Source organism: Physella acuta, unplaced genomic scaffold, assembly GCF_028476545.2.
Source record: "Physella acuta isolate Inbredline_101_S28 unplaced genomic scaffold, ASM2847654v3 ptg000004l, whole genome shotgun sequence".
NCBI lineage: Eukaryota > Metazoa > Mollusca > Gastropoda > Physidae > Physella > Physella acuta.
In genome coordinates this window covers 418,523-438,628 of record NW_026731524.1, presented here as the reverse complement: position 1 = coordinate 438,628, position 20,106 = coordinate 418,523, and the positions used below count along the sequence as shown (strand labels likewise).

Here is a 20,106-nt window from a genome sequence, read left to right as displayed (position 1 = left end):
AAGGTAAAGGTAAAGGTAAAGGTAAAGGTAAAGGTAAAGGTAAAGGTAAAGGTAAAGGTAAAGGTAAAGGTAAAGGTAAAGGTAAAGGTAAAGGTAAAGAGCTAGAGCTAGAGCTAGAGCTAGAGCTAGAGCTAGAGCTAGAGCTAGAGCTACAGCTACAGCTACAGCTACAGCTACAGCTACAGCTACAGCTACAGCTACAGCTACAGCTACAGCTAAAGCTAAAGCTAAAGCTAAAGCTAAAGCTAAATGGTGTGTTTGAAGTTGTGTTTATGATTAATGTTGAGAATAATGTTCAGTTTTAAGGTTGATGTTAGATAATATAGATAAGTAAATGCGCTGCGTTTCAATATTCTACTAATTTGTTTGTTGTAAGTGCAATACTGTTAAAGCATATGTTCTAAATACAGTTATAACTATATTATTTAGGATCGGCTATCTTAAGTATACGTGCGCAAAAGGAAAATCGCAACACTATCAGTTAATATACAATTTTTTGCGCTGCGTTTCAATATTCTACTAATTTGTTTGTTGTAAGTGCAATACTGTTAAAGCATATGTTCTAAATACAGTTATAACTATATTATTTAGGATCGGCTATCTTAAGTATACGTGCGCAAAAGGAAAATCGCAACACTATCAGTTAATATACAATTTTTCTAGTTTATAATACTAAATGTGTAGCAATGTGTGTTATGAAGAACACTTTATCAATGTGATTTGAAAGCCTTTTAAGATAACCTATCTTCGACACACGGTTGCGCTCAATGTTACAGTCACACATCGCAAATTATTTATTCGAGTAGCCTCAGGTAAGAGCTCTAGAAATAAATTAGACTAGTTGAAATGCCTGTTATTTCTTTATGATAGATTTTTTGATTATACAAATTGTTGACTCAGTGAGTCCATATATATTAAGTAAATATTTAGAACGAGCCGACCCGCGGCGTAATATACTCCGCTATTTAGTTGTTTTATTTTCTACTTTTCAGTAATTCACAATTTGTGAATTCGACAGTACCAATGCTGCCTCTTAAAATATTTTATTTAAAACACTATCAGTAGCTCGTTAAGGACGATAACCCCCCTCCTTTCCCCAACACCTACCCCCCCCCCCATGCGTGAAAGCAGCCTCCTCTTAGTTACCTCCCCTAAGTTTAAAATCGTTTCAAACTAAATGATTTGCCCCTAATAGCCGTCACTAAACCCGGCTCTACGTTTGTAAACATTTAGCGTGAACCACAGCTCACCAGACCAGGTAGGGGTGGGGGTGGTAGGGAGAGCGCTTACAGCCTAGGGTCTCCAAGAAGAGATTTATAATATAGATTCTTGGAAGCTAGCGTCGACACCGAACTGGCAACAGTGAGATCTAATCGTTTGGTTAATCAACTCTAAATTTTGAAGACTACATTCTGAATCTAGGTCTACCCCGGACGTTGAAATATTACTCTTGGTCAATATTTATATTTCGTTAACGACTACTGCTTCCAACCCTCATATTGTTTTCAATAAGATACGTTTAAATCCAAACATTTTCAACAAGAGCCTAATAATAAATTAAGCAAAAAATGCAGATTTTTTAATAACTCTGTAACTTATTCATAATACATAGGCCCTTTAGCATTTTAAAGTTATAAAATAGCTAGCAACAAAGCATTTTAAAATTTAAGACTTGAATTTTAAATGTAGGCAGACGAAATTAGCCAATTACAGAGAGAGACTGAGAGAGAGAGATTAAGTGGTAATGGCATGCATAAATTCTTCCAGGCATCTCTTCGGGGGGGGGGGGGGGGGGGGGGGGGGGGGACTCCAACCCCCCCCCCCCCCCCCCCCACCATCGAAAGATGTCTACCACCCCAGGAACGAAATAGGATTTATGTAGGAATATATACTTTTAGCATTGTCCACCCCCCCTACCCCCCCCCCCCCCCCCCACCGGAAAAAACATTGCGTTAGCCTTTGATCTGAATCCGAGGGACGAGTACGCTAGTTTACAATAAACGGCTTTTACAACATTGCATTTACTAATTTAGTATGTGCACTTAAAATATATTAATTTAAATTGTTCATTTTCCAGTGTTATAGAGCAAATTATGGGTCTACTATGGATAGCTTAGCCTATTTGGTGGCAATAAGGTATACAGTTGACCACGTCACAAAATGGATGAGCCGACTTTAGATCCAGAATATTTTGAACGGCTCAAGCCTCATTTTCTAAAGCTGTTTAGAAAATTTGTAAAACCATCAAATGTTATTCATCTACTTCAAGAAAGTGAAATGTTGACTGAAACTGATCTGGTAAATAGAATTATTAGGCCAAAATGATAGTTTAAATCTTTACACAATTAATTAATTAATTAAATTGTGTATAATTATGTATAATCAAATTGTGTATTTCCCCTATAATATATATATATATATATATATATATATATATATATATATATATATATATATATATATATATATATATTATAGGGGATTCTAAGTGATTCGTACTTCCTAAGCATAAGAATACATTTTAAAAAAACTACAAGACATCAATCAAAGTTTTTACACCTTTGGAATCATTTATGTAAACAATATAAACAAGACCAGAAGAAAGTGATTTAAATGAGTAATTTTTTTTTGTTAAAATAGGACATTAATTAAGACAAAAAAAAATTATAAACGGTACTAATTTCCCGTAAACGGGACCTAATAGTACAACTTCTGAAGCATTACAATACCAATGGACATAAAGGTACTATTTTTAGCACTAACCTGAGTATATATATAGATATATATATATATATATATATATATATATATATATATATATATATATATATATATATATATATATATATATCCTATCATTTAGGTTAAATAATATACTTTGATGTAAAGTTCCGTTCACATTAGGGATAAATTGTAGCGTTAAAAGTAGAACGCGTAAGTAAATGTTAGTGCATGTGCATGTGTTGATTTAGTCTGTTGTGGCCTGCTCTAAGTCGAAAGATTATGTATTGTTGTTTTCGTGTTAAATTGTAATAGCCGTCGTCTTTAATGTAGTGAGGGTGTGTGACAGACCACATTTGTGTTTGTTTTTTATTATTCTTTTTATTTCTTTTGGGTGTAGCGAAATTTCCGGTTGTGGTTTCTTTCCCCCAAATTCTTTACGTTTAAATTACTCCGTTTTAGAAATCATGATCCCGCGTCTAAATGTCACGGGCAGGAAAAACTTTAAAATATTGTTAAAATAATGTTATATACTCTACTTTCACGCGAAACTATCTTACGGGCAGCAAAATTGTGCATTGTTTAAAAGTTTCCCTTTCAAACCTGACAGTCTATGTGGCAAGTGAAGTAGAGTTCACTTGTTTCTGTGACCTCGGCATATGAAGAGATAGTGTGGTCAGCACTATGCCCAGCCGCCTTTACTTACCCTAACGTGAGTTAGGTACCCATCAGAGTAGGGTGGTCTCAGGGACGGTCTATTTACTTGAACCCGGATTCGAACTCGAGACTTACGGGTCCAGCTCTCTACCGCTAGACCACCCCGTCCCCAAATTTAATTAATGTAGAATAATTTCTTCTACTGCCAAGAGAACTAATGCACGAACTGGATTACTATATGTATAATACTGTCACAGCAAGAATTGTCATGTAGTAGTAGTAATAAGAAGTCTATTTTGTAATATAAAGAGGGACCGATGATAACGAGACAAATGGATGTGTGCAGCTTACAGATTTCAAAATAGCAATAGATACCAGGTACAATGATATCTAGTGTTGACTCTGATAAGCTTCGGGGCCGCCAAATGTATGTAATAACCAGGTCTTATAACTTCGTGTCAAGTTTATGTAAACAATAGTAAAATTTGTTACTAATTAAAAACAAAATTAATTATAATTTAAAAAGCGTAAGAACACTGTTCATTTAAAATAAATGTTTACACTGTAGAACATATTACAAAAATATGTGCCAATCGGGAATCGACGGTATCCTGTTGAAGATTAAGGGAGATGGGAGCTACACTGCATGTAGTACGACTAAAGACAGATATACATATCTATTATCTTCCTCTTATGGTTTCAGCGATGGATCTGTCACATGCCCCTTTAAGACCCTTGGATATCAAATACTAGATCTAGCAGGATTAGATATTCCAACTGCCGGGTCAGGGGTCGGTGGGTGAGCCGTAGTATGCAGTTGACTGGGGAATTGTTTGTAAAAAAAATAGAAGTAAATGGTTTTACAATTGCCAACTTCTCTCGCTTTTTTTTTGGAAGTTGGACCTCGGGTGTATGTCAGTTCAAAACAAATTTTAACTAATATTTTACAATATTTTACAACGGTAGTCTTTAATTCACGTACACATCCTCATCCTAAAACTGTTTACTCTCTCTCTCTCTCTCTATAGTCAGAGATCAAGGCAACAACTAACACTAAAGGTGAGATAGAAGGCAGTGTGCTAGTGTTTGAGAGACTGACACTGTACGAGGGATGGTACCCACGTTTGTTGGGAGTTTTCCGCGACAGAGATGTCAAACTGTCTCATGTGGCCAGGGAAATGGAAGAGATCAAAGGTAGGTGGACTCGTTCTTCAGCAAAAAAAAGATGTTTAAAATGTAACGTTTACTTTTAATACCCTCTGTAATTAATCGTTATTGTGAATATTTATAACTCTACATCAAATTTTGTACAGCATTGTATTAATATTATAATTTACGTGTATTACAGGCTCACTAGACACGGCTATTCAAGAAGAACAACAGGTAAACAGATTGATTTACAATAGTTAACCTATATGCTTTAGGGCTGGTAAGTAGGTTACCAAACAGTTCTACGGCTCAATAAAACCTACATGAGCCCTATTGCGTCATGTCGCATTTGTTCTAAATAACCAATAAGTTATTCGAACGTAATATGTTTTATTTTGCGTTGATCATGGAGAAATAAATAAAATTTATGAGGTTAATTCAAATCTCTTTTATTCATGTTGGTTAGGCGGCTAAAAAAGTGTAAGGGAGTAGGCGTACAAAATCTAAATGTAGCCTACTTCAATATTGGCATTTTGACAATAATAATCACAATAAAAAATACAGTCTACTTCAGTAAAGAGAACGATAGTATAGACCATGTCTATAACTAACATGAAAATAAATAGCACACTTGAGTAGTGTGGAAAAGCCCGCGCCCCTACAACTAAGATCCAAACCTATTTTTCCGGATGTACATTTAAATTAAATACTTTTAAATACTTTTAAATACGTTATTTAGGCTTGTGACAATTTGGCCCCCGTCAATATGGTTCCTGACAAAAAGGCTCGTCATTTTTGCTCCCGACATAATGATAATGGCTCATGTCAACATCACCCATTCCTCGATGGACTACAGAAATAACCCTAAGATAATAAAGCGTCCTTAGCTTTAGGTCGCAATGTCTTAATTTAAAAAAAAAAAAGTATTTCTTGTACTGTATTTATTTTTACTTTAGTGGTCAACTGTTACATTTCTAATTAGGGGTGTAGGATGCTGCAGCCCATTATACACAAGCCGGGTTTCGATACAATTACAGTCAATATGCTTCCAGGTTATTTAAAAAAATATGACTTTTTTGACTCGTTGCCCCCCTTTGATAGCCAAATAGAGGACACGTAACTGTTTGACCGATCCTCCAAAGCGTACTGTGGCGGATGGGGCAGGGGTTGGGCACCTAAAAGGGGGCTCAAAAAATGTCGTCAAATGTATTTATATATTTTAAAAAAGTTATTTATAACTGTATTTTTTAACCATCGTCAAGGCCGAGTTCTATTTCCCTACAATCAAAAACACGCTGTCGCCGGCAAAATTCTTTAAAAAAAAAACAACAAAGTCCATAGCACAAGAAGCCGCTACATATGAAGTGGGCTTTCGTGATGCGCGGTTCTTCTTTGCGAGATTGGTTAGTGGCCCGAAATTCATTATACATTTTTCAATGTTAATAGGTGCTTGCGATAGTGGTTAAATTTGTATCCTGTACTATCTTGTATCCTACAAATAATAATAAATAATATAATACTAAAAACTTCAGTTTTATATACGTTTACTTTTTTTGTTTTTACAAGTGATATAATAGGAAACTTTTAGGGCCTATACATGGAATTAGCTCCCCAGAGTAAGTTTTACAATGGGCGATGCTGACGTACATAAGTTTTTTTCCCGAGCCGACCCCCATCCCACCCCTCTTTTTAGCCTCGTAAGTATCGAGTAGATAAATGTATCGTTTATGAACTACTTCCTAGCAACATGCACCACTTCAGCGCATTTTTTCAGACACTACACAGTACTAATTATATTAATTTACTTGCATAGTTTTAAGTTTTAAGTGCATCTAATTCACACACCCCTCCCCCCCCCCCACGCCTTGTAATACTAACTAGTATGATTGTTAACATCCTTGTTTGTTGTTTTTGTAGTCCAGGGATCAATTTGTCAAAAGCATGATTGCTAGCTGTCATCATTTTATGACGTCAACATGTTGGGTGGAGTGTCGATTAACATCGACTGTCATGGACTTGGAAGGAGGGAAGGGAGTCCATGTGGACATCCATAGATTGAAATTAACATGTGAAAATCTTAGACAACAAACGCAAAATGTGTAACATGCATGCTAAATTTAAACAGAAACAGCTGAGCTTGGGTCGTGTGGCGTAAACAACAGCTCAGCATGCACCTAAATCAGGTTAATATAAAATTACAATATTCGTAACTTTGTAGAAAGCAAACTTTTTAAAGATAAAAATGCGATAACTCCTCAGAAAACGGTTTCTTAGTCGAGAAGTGTTTTAAGTCTGGAGTTATTTAACCGGTGCTATTTTATAGTGAGCCAGTAAGTCGGGAGTCATTTAGTCGGGAGCCAATATGTCTGGATTTCTTTTGTCTAGAGTCCAATTGTCGAGAGCCATTTTATCTGGAGCCATTATGGCGGGAGTCCTTTTGTCGGGAGCCCCAACTGTCGGGAGCCCATTTGTCGGGAGCCAATATGTCGGGAGCCCATTATGTCGGGAGCCAATATGTCGGGAGCTGCTTTGTCAGGAGCCAATATGTTCTGAGCCTATCTGTCGGGAGCCAAGTGTCGGAAGTCCATTTGTCGGGAGCTTAAATGTCGGGAGCCCATTTGTCGGGAGCCTATATGCCGCAAGTCAATATGACGGGAGCCCATTTGACGGGAGCCAATAAGTCGGGGGCCTTTTGACGGGGCTATTTTGACGGGGTCGGTTTGTCGGGGGTCGATTTGACTGGGTCATATTAACGGGGCCGTTTCGCGAGGCCGATTCTTCCCGGGCCGTTTTGACAGAGCACCTTTAGGAGCATATTTTTATGTCAGTAAATTGTGTGTGGATATTGTTTAACTTAATAAGTGTTAAGGGGATTTTTTTAAAATAAGCATGTCGCGTCGAATTCTATTATTAAATTAGGTTCTAACTTTGAAAATGTGTAAATAATGAATCATTCGTTTGATTATCTGTATTTTCTATTTTAGATTTAATGTCACAATGTATAGTTTAAGAGCAGTGTTAGATTTTTAATCACGTTCAATTGAATCTCTTCATAATAAAAGGGAAATAAATAATGAATACAGAAAACTATATTTGAATTCGAATATTTTACAGTCGATTTTCTACACAGCCATTTATATACAATTTCTAATGAAGCTGGATGCAATGTATCTATTATAATATAATTAGTATACCATTTGTCTTGTCTATAAAGTTAACATTAAAAAAAAAGTTAAAAAACCATGACTGCAATTATACAATAGTTAACACACAAAAAACCCCACTGCATTTTAAAATACAGCACTGTGTCTAATTAAGTATTGTGATGTTTTTTTCCATTTATAGATCTCATGGCATCTTGGTATACCATTATTTACCAGAGGGATGACATCCATTCAGCATCCTTATGACCATTCATCTATGCTATTGAAATTATCCGGTAAGTCATCACATTAAAAATAGCTGATATAAATAGGGTGCATTCAGAAACACATGTTTTTTAAGCTAAAAAAGAATATTTAAATACTAAATAAAAAATGCATTCTTTTAGAGCTAGGTTTTGTCATTTAAATTTGACTATTTAAAAGCACAAAAGTTTTCTGTATATATGAGTATTTTAATTTTTTTTTATGCTAGAACATTTTTGAATGACCTATTTTTTAAACATATATATATATATATATATATATATATATATATATATATATATATATATATATATATATATATATATATATATATATATATATATATATACATATATATATATATATATTTATATATAATATATATATATATTTATATGTATGCACCGATTCATTTATATTGATGCAGTAGGCGTTTCCATTGTACCAGTGTTGATATTAAATTGCTATCAAGCCATTCTAAAATATTTAGTAACTGGTTAGGCCTATATGTAGCTTATAAAACTTACGTTTTTGCTTATTTTGTTCACAGATGATCACTTTGTACAGAGAAAAAAATCGATGAAACTGAAAGTACAGCTTGGTAAACTATATCTAATAAGCTGAGAAGTTATTACATTCGGTTTCTGTTTTAAAGATAGATGACTAACATATCTCTTTCTCTCTCTCTCTCTCTCTTTCTCTCTCTCTCTCTCAAACACGTGTCGTTTTATAACAGAACAAGTTCAAAACGAACTAAACGAGATTAAACGAAGGCTTAGAGAAGAAGAGAATGAATCGCAACTTGCAAGTGATTCTGGTAACTAACCGCTTTTGTTTATCCTTGAATTTTTATCTTTTCAAATGTTCAATAGTTAATGAGAGTTGATGAAATTAGTGCCAAACTTTCAGGATGCTACGGCTAAGATCGGAATTATCGCAAGCCTAATGTATTTATAAGTGCGCACTCAATCTAAATTACAAAGAAATTAATGAAACAGTCTTAACCAATTAACAAGAGTATTTGAATTGAAACTGAGACTGTTTGTTCCTTAAAGACTCAATATATTCTGACTAGCAGAGCTCTCGCAGAATGTAATTTCTACAACATAATCAATTCCTTTCGACACGACAGTTTAACGATAAAGTGGATAACAAAATATCGATTTTATTTTTTTAATAGCTTTACACCTGGAAATATGCAAACACACAGTAATCTAAAGGATCGTTGTTTTTTATGCTGTTATATATATGAAGATTAAACATCATACACCTATTCTTTATATATATATATATATATATATATATATATATATATATATATATATATATATATATATATATACACACGCAAAAGTATATGTACACTAAACAATATTAACAGCTGCGACAACACCAGTACATTTTGTTCATCTCAGTGATTACGCAGAGCTGTTAAAAAAGCAAGGTGGGCTATTAATGTTGTTGTCATGTTTTTTAAAATGTTAAAAATGTTGGAAGATGAAAGACTATTTAGTGTTTAAACATATATCGTATTTTAAAACCCACAAGTTATTCTTAATGGTTAAAAGCAACGTAGAATTTTTTTTTTCTAAAATGTATTCTACTTTGATGTTTTGCAAATTTTAACTACACTGCTTGGTAAATTAAATAAGACTCTACGACATATAAAGATTGTCTATTTATATTGCTGATATATTTATTATTTTGTAATACTTTAATACTTTAGTTTCTGCTGATGTTTTACATTTAATACATGGCTAATAGCAGAAAACTGCTGAATTATGTAATAGTAAGACTTCATTTTAAACAATTCAACTTTTTTTTTGCGCTGTTATGGAAATGCAACTTGCTAAATGATTGATATAAGGACAAAGCCGTTTTTAATCAAATCATCCATTATTTTTTTTACTTGCATGCAGATGTTCGTCAATACCAAAATTATTTTGCTGATACACAAGAGCTGACCCATAAAACATAATATTAGGTCATACTGATTTGTATAGTGTGTTATGATATAAGAATGTGGTCATTGGGAGCAAGGGGGTCATGTTGCATGAGGCAATAATTAGTTTGTTAGTGTAACACATATCATTGTTACCAGCCAGGGGGGGGGGGGAATAATAAGTTGTAATTTATTGGGTTGCGGCCCCTGTGGGACCGCAATTGTTGATGTATTTTTTTTCACGCTCTTCGGTGCGCGAATTTTACCTGTGTTCCATGTCATGTGACATGGGATTATGGGTAGTTCGTGCCTGTGGCCGTGTCAGTCAGACCCAAGGCTGCTGTGGACACGGAGGGTGAAGTTGGCTATAGGTAGACCATGAAGGGCTACAGTTTTTCTGTTTTATACATTATTTTCAACACTGTTTTTCTGTGTTCTACTGTTCTACTGTCCTACATCGCGGTTTTCGGCTTGACGTGCATGTCTATAAAGCCAGTACTTGACAACAACAGCGTCGTTCCAGTGTGTGCTATATCTCAGGGTCAGCCATTTTAAACACAACACCTCCGTGGGTAATAAGCTTCCCCATTGAGTGAGTGTTATATTAGCATCTGTATTATTATGAACCAATAAACACTGATTTAAATACAGTAATGCTGGACACAGCGAATATAAAAGTAATTAAATAATATTAATACTAGTTTTAATATTCGATTATCAATAAATACCAATGCATGTTGAATAAAGTATGAAAATTATTTAAAAAAACCGTTAGGCCAGTAGGCCTACATTTTTCAAGGAATTTTAATTTTTGAAATTGCAAAACATGGAATTATAGTTATATCTTCGAATAATTTAGAAATGATAAAAATTAAATATTATTGATAGAAATTACCATATTTAATTTATTTAATTTTCATTCGATATTCATTCAAAAATTAATTTCTTCTTCTTCTTTGTTCTTAATTTTTAGTGTTTTAGGGATCGAGCCTTATCTGCCAGAGGGTTTGAACTCGAGACTTTTTTCGAATTTATCAAACATGAGCTTTGCCGACTCGACCATGCTTTCATCACAATTAAGGATTACGTGTCAACTTGTTATGCGCCATTGAGGCAATTAACTCCGAAAAAAAATTAATTTGAATTGATTCGATATAAGAAATGTAATAACCCGCCATTTCACGCATATATTTTGTACTTTGTATAATTTCATATCCTAATAGAGGAGGTGCAAACCAAACTAGCGCGACTCGAGGAAGAATGTTCTGACTATAAGTTGTCTTTTGAAAAACTCGAGGAGGAAAAAGGTATGCCCATTTAATTTAGATCACATGTTGTAATCGAAATTTCTTCACAAAAAATATTTATAAACGTACACTCTGCAGCTGATCTGTTAGGGTGATCGAGCTAATCTTAAACTCAAGTCTGGCGATTATCACATTGTTTGCTTGATTTTGTTTTTATGTTTACATTAGGTAACTAATGCTGATGACGGGTCGATATCTTCCGACATCCAGTCACGTAGAATAGACAACACAAATAAAATACTTAAAAAAAACTTTAAAAAAAAAACACGTTTTTCTTGTGGACTAAAAAGTAGAAAATAAATTTTTCTTCCGACCCTAGGGGATCTACCAATGACTGCTCGTAGATATTGTGCTTCCTCGAGCTGTGCAGGTTTTTGTGATGACTGTTCATACATTTGATGACAAAAAACGTGGGTACGTTCACCATCAAATTTCCCGACCCATCTGCCCGACCCACGTTTTTTGTCATCAAATGTATGAACAGTCATCACAAGAACCTGCACAGCTCGAGGAAGCACAATATCTACGAGCAGTCATTGGGAGATCCCCTAGGGTCGGAAGAAAAATTTATTTTCTACTTTTTAGTCCACAAGAAAAACGTGTTTTTTTTTAAAGTTTGTTTTTAAGTATTTTATTTTCTCCTTTTTAGTCCGTTGCTACACATGAAAAACTTGGATTTTAAAAAAAAAATGTATATAGTTTATTTTCTACTTTATCTAATGACTTCATTAAGTATGACTTGACTAAGTGTTTTTAAATACACGGACTAAAAATCTTGGACGACCGATACGCTTTAAACAGAGAAGGGGCGTAATTAAATTAAGCTAATTTATGTCTCTAATTGCTAGTTTTTTATGATTGCATCTGAAATTGTTATGTGAGCTTGGCAGTGCGAGACCCACAGCAGCCTACATGCCGTGACAAGGATTCGAACCTGGGTTGTCAAATTGCTAGATTTTATGATTGCATCTGAAATTGTTAGGCGAAAATAGCCAGCATTCCGAATTTCAGATGTCTAGGGCAATCAGAAGTGGGCTAATTTTCGTTGTCAATTTTAACAACAAACCCACAAACAAACGCGAAGCTGAGTTAAGAAAAGCGTGGTAAAAATCAAAGAGCGGCTGTCCTATATTTAAAAAAAATACTGATACATTCGGGCTTTTAATATATATATATTTATATATATATAATATATATATATATATATATATATATATATATATATATATATATATATATATATATATATATATATATATATATATATGTAAAATAAAGTTTCCCTTTCAAACCTGACGGTCTATGGGGCAAATGAAGTATATATATATATATATATATATATATATATATATATATATATATATATATATATATATATATATATATATATATATATATATATACATATATATTAGTGCAGATGTAATGTTGTTAAGGGAAAGTAACGGGAAAAAACTTTTTAATTTTAATTAATAAGCCTTTCTTATTTATTTGTGTATGTACAAGTTAGGGTACTTAAGAGAAAATATTTGAAAATATGGTTGCCATGGCAACGGCGGCCAACTTGGAGTTTTTTCTCATTTGCTTCACAAGGCATCCAAATTTAGAGTATGAAGAAATGAACTATTTTATTGATATTTGACTTATATTTATGGATCTACGTAACAAGTCGAAATTTTCTCTGAAATTTTCTCGTCCAAATATAATACAAGTAAAAAAGCAGCATAAATAGCTTTGAATCATTTAAGTCATTAAATTAATGTATGCACCAAATATTTTGTTGTAATTAATGTTATTTTTATATCATTTGGTTTTAATTTTTCTTATAGGTATTGGTAAATTAAACTATATTAAATACTAGCGTACCCACCCCTCGCGCGTTGCCGCGGGGATAGAAGACATAAATCACTCACCGAAATAATGTGGTAGAGCACACTTCGGTGACCGCCCATGTGTCAGAGACGTAGAGGCCCGCTCTCAGGACTCCCCCCCCCCCCGATTACACTACCGCATAGTACGACCCCTGGCTCCTTAAAATAGCATCCTGTTAACAATGATGCGATATTCGTTAAAGTGACACAAATGAACAGGATTTGTTATTTAACACGTAAAAAATTATTTGACGCGTTTCAAACATCAGTGTGACTGATGCAATATGTTAGCGTTACTAATGGTCTATTCTTAGATGCTCGATCTCAATTTCTGTTTGGATTATCTAAAAATAGATGCTAATTGCATAATTCTCAAAGTGTCGAAACTGTTTGGATTTTTTTAAAGACAAAAAGAAACATCGCAGTTAATAATCTAAGCTTGGTTAAGATTTCTGATTATTAAAATAAAACGTATTAAATGGCCCTCAGCGGCCCATGTGAGCCTTTGTGGGCCGAAACAGACATTTTTATTTGCAGCCTAATCGCACCCTACGGGGGCGCCACCCCTACGAATTCGAAAATGTTTTTTGCTTTCAAACCTCCCCAGGAATATTCTCAACATCTTCCCAAAGTTTCATGGCGATCGCGAGGAACGGTGTCACTGCAATTCACTTTTTTTTTTATATATACCGTATATGGAGAAAAATCGCACCCTCCCGTGGCGCCGTCTTTGCGAATTTGAAATTGATTTTTCGCAGAAACCTCCCCAGGATTATTCACAACTTCCCAAAGTTTCACGGCGATGTGATGAGAGGTGTAGTAAAGGACAAACAGAAAGACATACATCAGAGTTTCTTCTACCGCCCCCCCCCCCCCCCGAACGAAATGAAATTTATATAATTTATATAGAAAATATATACTTTTAACAGTGTCCGCCCCCCCCCCCCCCGAAGAAAGTCTACCGCCCCCCCCCCGAAAAGTTCAAGTTCCCCCCCCCCCCCCCGGAGAAAAAAGTCTGGAAGAAACACTGGACAGACATACATTGCTTTATATAGTTTTATAGAGTTTTAGCTATTCAATTATTTTTTTTAGATATGTCTCTAATATCGTGTTTTAAAGCACATATTATAGATATTACACATTTAATGTCATTTGTTTTTAATGATCTATATTAGCTGGATGCACATCTTTTTTTAAAAAAATAATTAAAATAGCAAAGTAACGACGGGGCTGTATTAAGGGGGCTAAATGTTGCAAAATGATACCAATTTTATGTTTATAGAATAAACGGTTCTCTAGATATGACGATTTTAGTGTAAAAATAGCGGGGACAACTAAGCCTATGGAAAATGAAAACAAAAAGTGGTCACGTCGAGAGCGTAGAATAAAAGGCGAAAGGGAAATAACTCTGCGTAGTTGCAAAATTATAAAATTTTCAAATAAGTATGTTTTAATGCATTTTAAAAAAAATGAGTGTCTAAACAAAGATGTTAATAAATTATTAAATTTAAAAGCGGTCTATTAAAAATTATTTAAATAAAAATATACCACTGGATAGATTCAATCATTTAACTCAAACGTCATAGTAATAGTAAAAATAAAAGAAAGTGGCTGAGTAAAAAACATAAACATTCCTAATTCCCAGGTAAAGGGTATCATAGAGACAGCTCAGTACAGTGCAACATATATGAGTGTTTTTGACTTATTGGAAGCATGTCAGTTAAGAGATAATCTTTGGGTGTCGTAAGATAACTGAACATAGTCTGCGCGAAACAAACAGCATCGTTATCAAGAATTGGAGCATTTCACACAGCTACGTAGACAGACGCTAGACACGAGGATTTCTGTACGACTTGGCCTTCAGTGTTAAATACGACATCTTGCCACCTGGTTTTAAACGTGAGGGACAGTTTGGTCGTGGGATGACCTACTGTCACAGCCTTTTCTCCTACCTATTTCATGGCACACACTCAAAACAAAAATCAACCCTTGTTCCTGTAATTTCCATAATTTTATTGGTTCATAAGTACATCGCATTCACTCCCAAAATATCTCCATGTTCTCCCGCCCTATCTACCTCTCTGCTTCCTTTCCTTAGCGCATGCGCACACCCACACTATATCCTTGATCCATATCGCCTTTTTAAAACACAGACTCATTCCACTTACATTTCACTGTTACACATGCCCTTTCTCCCTTTTAAAAAATTAATTCATTAATTTTTTTTTCTTATATACATCACATTCACTATAAAATCTTCATTAGACATGTAACAGTTAAATGAAAATCATATTGAAAAAGAAACTTGCTAATGAACATCCTAAATTAATGTATATGTACACTTACCAAATTAAAACAATGATATTCATAAAATACATGGCGAATTGCAAAGCTTCACTTATCTTATAAGTATCGCCCTTAAGGAAAATTGTAACTAAGGCAAACCTTCTTACTGTAATAATAACAAATGAATCTAAATAAGGAACATCTCTTCTTAGTGTAACAAAAAAAATTCATTAAACCTCACTAAGGAATATTACCTCTTAGTGTATCCCAAAATAAATCTAACTAAGGAAAACTCTCTCTTAGTAGAGTAAAATCATAGCTATGCAATAGCTCCCATGGGCAAATCATATCCTTGATTTCCCTACTTCAATGTTTGAGGTCAACTCCTCATCATAACATATGTAAATCACCACATCTAATTTTCATACTGCCATAGTCATGTTCATTACTTGAAGTTAAACCAAGATATACAGTATACATACAGACCAAGGAAATACAACAAAATGTATGTTTATTTTCATTATTAAATTAAAATAGTAGTAAAACATATTTATACAAGTCATGTTATGACTACTTTCTATCTTGCTCACACTTTTAAAATATTAGTGTTCTCTGGAAGTACACATTACATACTACATTATTCAAAATTTCCTTATAAGGATTGGCTGATATATCTCAGGTCATTATTTTCTTTAGTAAGTTCCATGTTTGTTTTTTCATCTTCAATCTGTCTTAATAAGAAATCAGCTAGTGTATTGTGCTGTCCCTTTACTGTTTTTATCTCAAACTTTAAATCTGATAAAATCAGTGCCCATCTATTTATTTTGCTATTCATGATCATTTTCTTATTGATTGTGATTAATGGCTTATGATCTATTCTAAGAGTAAAGTGTCTTCCTAATAAATACTTCTGTAATTTATTCAATGCTCACACAATTGCTAGGCACTCTCTCTCAATCACTGCATATCTTTGTTCTGTTGGTGATATGCCCTGCTGAGGTATTGTACTGGGTATAGTTTATTATCCTTTTCTTGCATTAGGCAAGCTCCTAATGCTAGGTTTGAGGCATCAGTGAAAAGAGTGAAATGCTTACTAAAATCTGGTGACATCAGTACCTTGTCACTCATGAATTCAGCCTTTATTTTATTTAAAGTACTGTAACATTTCTGTGTCCATACTAGTTTAACTTTGTCTTTGGATAGCAATTCTCTTAAAGGAGTAGTAAGTTCAGCATATTTATCCACAAAAATATTATAAAAATTGCATAGTCCTAACAATGATTTCACCTCTTTCTTTGTACTAGGAGTTTTGATATTTAATATTTTGTCCCTATTTCCTTCAGTAGGTCTAATTTCTTTATTTCCAACCTTAAATCCTAGGAATTCTACTGTATCCACTCCCACATGCAGTTTCTCTGGTGCTATGGTAACCCCATGTTTTCTAAGTCTTTCTAGTAGTTCTTTTAGTGTTTGTATGTGTTCTGCCCATGTGTTATTATGTATGCATATATCATCAACAAAGAAGACCAGGTTTTTCATTCCCTCTGTCATTTTATTCATGAATTTTTGGAACGTTGCTGTACTGTTCACAAGTCCGAACGGCAACACCTTCCATTGACGTAGACCTTTGCTCTATGTAAAGGCGGTGTATTGTCTTGACTCATTTTCCAGTCCTATTTGCCAGAAGCCTCTGTTCAAATCACAAGTGGTGAAAATTGAGGATTTACTAATAGTTTCCAAAATGTCTTTAGGATCATTCATGGGTTCAGCATATATCTTAGTCCTTTTATTCAACTCTCGATAGTCACAACATATCCTTACTTTGTTGTTCTTTTTTCTTACTATCACCATGGTTGATGAGTATGCTGATTCTGTTCTTTCTATTTGCCCAGACTCAAGTAGCAAATCCAAGTCTGCTTCAACAGCTTCTCTATAAGCAACTGGTACTTGGTAATGCTTCCCTTTCATAGCACTATAATCAGTCAATTCTATTTTGTGTTGAATTGTTTCAGTAAAACCCATTTCTGTTGTAATCACATCCTTGTACTCATTTATTATTTTGTCTTTTATGTTTTTTTTCTCATTCACTGGGATATAATTAGTCTTAATTTCTTGTGTATTACAGCTTTCACTTATTATAGTACAGGCCATATGTTCCTCTTCTATCTGTTTCTCTGGCTCTACATATAATTTCTTTATTCTGTCTATGTGTATAGGAGTGTTATTTCCCTTTATGTTTATTTCATAATTTACATCAGATAGTTTCTTTATTACTTCAAAAGGTCCTTGAAATACTTCTATTTTTTTTCTGTCTGGCAGTTTGACAAAAACTAAATCTCCTCTTTCAAAAGTTCTTAAATATCTATGTTTGTTTTTTATATTTCTGTGCCTTTCACTGGCTAACTGTGCATTCTCTTGGGCTGTCTGGACACCATAAACTATTCTCTCTCTAGTCTGGTTTACTAGTTTATGAGGATCAAATTCCTCTTCATGTTTATTTAATAATTAGTGTTTCAATAAAGTTAATCGGCCTCTTGGCTTTACCCCATATATCAATTCAAAAGGAGAAAAACCTGTTGACTCATGTTTAGTCTCTCTGTATGCGAATAGCACTTGAGATAAATACTTGTGCCATTCACCTGGGTGATCCTCTGTTACCTTTTTTAACATAATCTTCAGTGTTTTATTCCATCTCTCATTAATCCCATTTGCTTGTGGATGGTATATGGTACTATGTACTTGTGCAATATTCAAGAAGCTTATGAATGCCTTTGTTAATTTGGCTTTAAACTGTGTTCCACTGTCTGATAAAATCGTATCAGGAAAACCGAATCTTGTGCATACACCCATCAGAGCATCACATATAGCTACATCTGTAATCTCTCTAAGTGGTATTGCTTCTGGCCATCTGGTTGCCCAATCCACTATAGTTAATATGAACTTGTCGCCCTGGGAAGTAGGGTGTTCCATAGCTCCAACTATGTCCACTGCTATTTTTTGGAATGGTCTTGTAACTCTATCTGTCTGTTGTAGAGGTGCATTATGTTTCCCATCAACAGGATTGAGTCTTATACATTTGGTGCATTTTTGTATGTGTTTCTTTATGTCTTCCTTCATTAAAAGCCAGTAGTAATCTTTAGCTATTCTCTCAAATGTATTTTTTTCTGCCATGTGTACCCCCAATGGACTGTCATGTGCTTGTTGTAATATCTTTGTTCTCATAGTTTGTGGCACTACTATCTGAGTCTTTTCATTATTCTTGTTATCAATATATTTCCTGACTAAAACATTATTTTCGTAAGTGTACTTAGATCCCCTGACATTCATGTTACTTGTATTGATGTTTTTTCAGTATATTTTTGAGAGTATTGTCTTCTTCCTGAAGTTTTATCCATTCATTTATATCTTCTATTAATTCTGTGTTGCTTTCCTCATTGCCCCCACTTCCCTGATTTGCTTGTTTCTGTTCTCTTGTCTCAACCGCTGCTCCAATTTGACTTTCCCATCTATCTATATCTTCCTCATTACTTTCTTTCACCCCCTTTCCATTCCCAATAATCATATCTGCTATTGGTTCTTCCATGACCGCCACTTTATATTTACCTTTCAGCCAAGCAGAATCTATATCAACTATTGCTATCTCACACTCATCCTTAAATTTCTTGTTGGCATATGTCATCTTCATTATTCCAGGAATGTACTGTTCTGGTCTTACAAGACTTTTCTTAACAATAATGCATGTGCAACCTGAATCTCTCAGGCACATTACTCTGACGTTGTTTACTATAGCTGGGAACATCTTCAGTGTTGTATTGCTTTGTCTAACAGATGCCACCGTCTCCTACCCTTCTACCCCTGCTGATATCTCTTGATTGTTATTTCTACTATTTCTATTTTCTCCCCTGTAGTCTGGTCCCATTCTTGGCTGTCTACTTTGAGTGTGGAATTCACTTCTACTTTGTCCACTATACTGTCCTTGTCTGTAAGAATTACTTTGATTTCTATATTTATTATTAGGTTCATAACCTCCTCTGTCATTATTGCTGAGATATGTATCTCTATTTTGTAAGCTGAAACACTCAGACTTTACATGGCCTGTTTTCCCACAGTGGTAACACTCTGTGCTTCTGCTATATTTATATCTGTCTGGTTTCCATCTGGTAGGTGCACTATTACTTCTATCTCTATTGTTGTTGCCATACCTTCTTTGATCCCTGCCAGAGTTTCTACTGTAGATTGCTGCTGAAATCTCTCCCTGCTCTCTTTTGTCCAAAATAGCCCCTGGATGTGCATCCTTATAAATATTAAGCTGCTCTATTAATTATTTTTGTGTCCTAACTTTTCTTTCACTCAAAAAAGTGAATAGACTATCTGTTGCATTATTTAAAACATGATCTATCAGGTTAAGTTCAATAATTGCTTCAGGCTTCTTTAAATCTATTTCTGCCAATTCTAGCCCTTTCTTGATGCATTTGCAAATATCAAAAATGATCTGGTTTATGTCACCAGTGTTGTTAATTCTAGCGTCTCTTATAGTCTTTCTGTAATAGTCTTCTGTCTTTCCAAAATGTGTCATCAGTCTTTATTTTACTAGATCATAGTCTTCTTTTTCAGTCTCAGACATACTTGCTATTATGGCAATAGTCTCTCCTGTCAAATTAGTCAATAAGGCCTGTGCCTTCCCTGCGGATGAATAATTAAATCTCTTACATGATTGCTCAAAGAGTATTAAGTAAGTTTCCACACTTTCTTCCTGTGGTTTAAAA

The 20,106-nt window shown here is 34.3% G+C and overlaps 1 protein-coding gene across 1 annotated transcript in view; it reads left to right on the top strand.

Moving 5' to 3' along the window:
* The first annotated feature begins 755 nt into the window (after positions 1-755).
* Positions 756-20,106, top strand: part of LOC131935538 (uncharacterized) — a 34,404-nt gene continuing 15,053 nt past the window's right edge. The window contains exons 1-9 of the mRNA XM_059292013.1: positions 756-812; positions 2,078-2,298; positions 4,407-4,572; positions 4,727-4,761; positions 7,873-7,966; positions 8,485-8,535; positions 8,671-8,751; positions 9,316-9,378; positions 11,100-11,183. Coding sequence (XP_059147996.1) covers positions 2,161-2,298; positions 4,407-4,572; positions 4,727-4,761; positions 7,873-7,966; positions 8,485-8,535; positions 8,671-8,751; positions 9,316-9,378; positions 11,100-11,183 — 712 coding nt within the window. The 5' untranslated portion in view covers positions 756-812; positions 2,078-2,160. The remainder of the gene's footprint in view (positions 813-2,077; positions 2,299-4,406; positions 4,573-4,726; positions 4,762-7,872; positions 7,967-8,484; positions 8,536-8,670; positions 8,752-9,315; positions 9,379-11,099; positions 11,184-20,106) is intronic.